Source organism: Mesitornis unicolor, unplaced genomic scaffold, assembly GCF_000695765.1.
Source record: "Mesitornis unicolor isolate BGI_N332 unplaced genomic scaffold, ASM69576v1 Scaffold10241, whole genome shotgun sequence".
Classification (NCBI taxonomy): Eukaryota; Metazoa; Chordata; class Aves; order Mesitornithiformes; family Mesitornithidae; genus Mesitornis; species Mesitornis unicolor.
Window position 1 is genome coordinate 14382 of NW_010163094.1, and position 3969 is coordinate 18350.

Below are 3969 nucleotides of genomic sequence, written 5' to 3' on the forward strand. Positions count from 1 at the left end.
CCCTGATGTACTGTCACTGTCTGACAGATGGCTTCCAAAGCAAGGCAGCACAACAGCGCTTGAAGTCTTCTGACAAACTGGGGATGGTATGAAGTAAAGTGGTTAAAAGTGTTCTGGTTCCTCTATACCATCCATCACAGAGGAGGAGGAAATAAACCAGCCCACATCTCTAAAGTGAAAATAAACATGGCTTTAATGAGAACTGGTTTTAACAGTTCATAGAGTAACTCCAAATGTCTCTTTACCTACCACTCAGTCAGTGCCATCGCTACCAGATACCAAGAAGATCAAAAAGTACAAACATGCATTGAAGTAGCAAGCCAGACCTTAGCTGGGTGTTACTGCATATCTTCCTCCCTGTAACACCCTGTAGCAACTGCTCCAAAAGGCACAGAGGAGTTGAAGTGGTTTTCAAAAAAAAAAACCAAAACACAAAAAAAATTTGTAAAATTCCCAAGCACCCAGAATCTCAAAGAAGTAGTGCACAGAATATCCAGGCAGGCTGAACTTGCTGCTGTTTTCTTCAATGTGCAGTATAACGAAAAGTAAAAGAAAGCTGCTAGTGCAAACATCTGCCCAGCCACATTAACCAGCAGAAACTCAGCTGAGGGCCACCAGGCATCGAGGGGGAGAGGGAACAAGCTTGGCCCTGTGCAAGTAACTGTGCCTCTGTTGCAAGAATGGTACATGGTGCTAGGGCAACTGCAGCATTTAAGAACCTAATTTAAGTAATAGCAGCACAAATGCAGCAAGAGACACCTGAATAAGGACTTACTAAACCAACAACAACAACCCAACCAACCAACCCTGTTTGTAGCTCTTCAGAAAGAGAAGAGCCACTTCACATGCATCTCGGCCAACATGGAAAGAGCCCCTGAGGCCAACAGTTACAGATAAGTCAACTTCAAGCTGGGAAGTTAACCTGTATGCCTCTCAGGGAGGCATGCTAAATGTTTGAATGATCTTAGAGGCAGATAATAGCATTTCATTCTGATTGTGTCTTAACATTCCTTGTGCTGGCACAGAACCTATTACATCTTAGCAGCAGTGGAAGATAGATTTCAGTACCAATCCTGCATTAAGATTGGTCCCTGTAACAACATCAGAAGGAAAAAAGCTTTCTTCTGCAGTAGAAAACAAAGCTTTCCTTGTTGCCTGGTTACCCTAGGCTCTGTTCAGTTCTTGCAGTAATCTCAGTGCAGCTGTGTTCTTTGGTTCAGTTTTCAACAAACTCTTGATATCAGCAATACTTGATTTGTAATCCTAGAAAGACAGTATTTTTGAAGTGTTAGTACACTAAATACGCAGTTTAGGGCTCTTGTTGCAGAATTACTACCCTGCAACACACCTAAGCCTGTGACTTCCTCTGTACAACTGCTTAAAGCACTGCTATCAATGTAGCTGTTTTAAAACATGCTTGAACTAGGGCCAAGAGGACAATTTCATCCCTCAAGTGCGTTCAGAGTCCAACACCAATGCATTAAAGTCTTCCAGTACTGCCTAAATAATCTCTCACCAGACATGAAAAGATGAAGCTCAATGCAACATGCAGCTGCTTCCAGCATCTCCAGAAACAGGACCTGGTGCCAAGAATCTCAGCTCCAACCAGCTAATAGCAATGTGAAAGAAAATCCCCCCAGTCCACACAAGTCTCAGCCATGTGATGGCAGGTGGTGTCTAACACGGAAAGGCGCTCTAAAGGGCATCTCTTGCCCTGATCATGTGTGAACTCCTGACTTACCTTCAGTTCTTTAAGCGCCTGAGCACGTCTGTACAGTGCCTTAACATTTTTAGGATCCAACCTCAGAGCTTCTGTGCAGTCCTGTACTGCTTCCTTGTACTGCTTCAGATTCAAGTAACAGAGAGCTCTGCAATACAGACACCTGGTTAGAGACCTTTGGGTAAAGCAGCATCTACTGCTGCAACATCTACAGCTGATCTCAGCCAACCCCTGTGCAGCACAAAGCTGGACTCCAAAAACAGTCTTTACTCTTGTTTGTTGTGTAATCTTATTTCTTGAGCTCAAGTTTGTTTCAGTTATAAGGGGGGGGGAAAGGAACCAGTCCAGAATATGCTCTGCTTGCCGCAATTGCCTGAGTTTTTAACTACAGTGGTCTGCAGTTTGTGGTTCATGGGGCAGCAGACACTACTCAAGATACCACAGTCCTGGCAGACAAGCATTAAAGGGAGAAAACCCTCAGCAGCCCTAAGGTAAGTGTCTCCAAGAGTTTCTGCAGTACTTGATCAAAGAACATTATACAAACTACAGGGAAGAGTATGCTTAGGGGAAATGTGTGGGTGGTTTTGTTTTATTCATTTGGGAGCAAACATGAGACAGCTCTGTCAGAAGTACCGTGGTGGCTTTTATAAAGGCCCAAGAAGTATTTGGGCAAAGAGCCAAGCAGTACCTGTTAGTGTAAGTTGCACATTCCTGGTTGAGCTTTAAACTCTCACTATACTTCTCAACTGCTTTTTTATGGTTTCCTTTCTTTACAAGTTCATTTCCTTCTTCCTTCAGAGTTCGAGCTCTCTCTGAGCCAGGAGCAGTCTTATCTGGAAACAATGTGAAAGAATACAAAATGCTATAAAACTGATGAGATCAATGCAGCCTCTGAGAAAGTAAATATCCCCATACCAAAGGCAAGACATAGAGACATCAAAGGATCCAGAATCAGTCAAAAGGGCTGTGGCAGAACCAGGCCCAGCTTTCTCCAGGCCTTGGCCCCAGCTGTAGACATGCCAAGCAGGCGTGGTAGCTGCCTTGCTCATCACCCTTCTGAGATCCAGGGCTCTGTGCCCAGCCCAAGGGCACGCTCTCACCTGATTCTCCTTGCAATGCAGTTGCAGAAGGAGTGGTTACTCCCCAGGGCTCTCCAGCCGGAGTAGCGTTCCATCTTGTTTGGGCAGAAATGGGGACTGTGGGGATTGGAGGGAGCTTCTGGCGCCAGTTCACACCATCCTTCTCCAGGAGAGCTTTAGTCATCCTGGAAGAGACAGCTGGCGGTCACCCCTTGTTGGCTGGATGGGCTGTGCAGTAGTAGGGTCAGGTTCTTAACCTGGCTCATGTATCAAGGACAGTATCTTCTCACTAACCCCTTTACATGCACCTAAGCTAAGCTCCCTCTACAGAGAGAACATTAATGAAAGGAGCTTCTTCATGTCAGTAGGGCTAAAAATATCATGGGACAAGGGCTGCGACTGTCAGTGCTCAGGTGAGCAGGAGATGTGTAGGTCACTCCTCAGCCTGGCAAGGCATGAAGTGAGGCAGACAGCTCCAGGAAGAGAAGAGGGCTGTAGCAGCCTGTAAACCCAGACAGCATAGGAGGATTAAAGGACAGGGCACTAGAACTCATAGTTTATTACTTCCTTTAAACTATGCACTAAGCAAAGCAGAAACAGTCCCAGGGAATTCATTCCCAGCCCTCAACCAGTATCTCAAAAGGAGCTATAGATGCCAGCAAAGGGAGCATGGCCATGCCGGCACCTTGTGCAAAACATCAGAAGCCTCTGTTGCTTCACCTGCCTGCTTGGAGCCCAGCTTGCTCCTGACACAGCTACAGGAACAGCGCAAGGCTCACAGAAGCCGCTGTACCCCCTTGCCTGCTGGCATCACCCGCCCAGGCTAATGGGTAATAATAATGGTAATGACCTGCATAGTATTACCTGTTGACGCCGTCGTGTGCTGCCTGGATGGTGCAGTCCACCTGCAGCACTGTCTTGTAGTCCACATAGGCCAGTGGGTACCTCTCCAGGGCCTCGTAGGCTGCGGCTCGCCTGAGCAAGGGTTTGATCCCGAAAGGGACCAGGTCGAGGGCGCTACGACAGAGGGGAGAGAGCGGCCCGGGGCGGTGTGAGCCTGGGGCGGCCTCGGACACAGCGCGGCCAGGCCAGGCCGGCATCGCTCCGGGGCTGTTACCGGCCCTGCCTGCTGCCCTAATCTCAGGGCGAAGGAGTAGCGAACGAGCCCTC

The 3969-nt window shown here is 47.6% G+C and overlaps 1 protein-coding gene across 1 annotated transcript; it reads right to left on the reverse strand.

Moving 5' to 3' along the window:
- Window positions 1–1164: 1164 nt before the first annotated feature.
- Window positions 1165–3899, reverse strand: TOMM34 (translocase of outer mitochondrial membrane 34). Its single transcript, XM_010193820.1, has 5 exons — window positions 3664–3899; window positions 2821–2984; window positions 2409–2553; window positions 1742–1868; window positions 1165–1263 (listed from the first exon to the last, which is right to left on the reverse strand). The coding sequence occupies exons 1-5, from the start codon at window positions 3897–3899 to the stop codon at window positions 1165–1167; spliced, it is 771 nt and encodes a 256-aa protein (XP_010192122.1).
- Window positions 3900–3969: the final 70 nt, after the last annotated feature.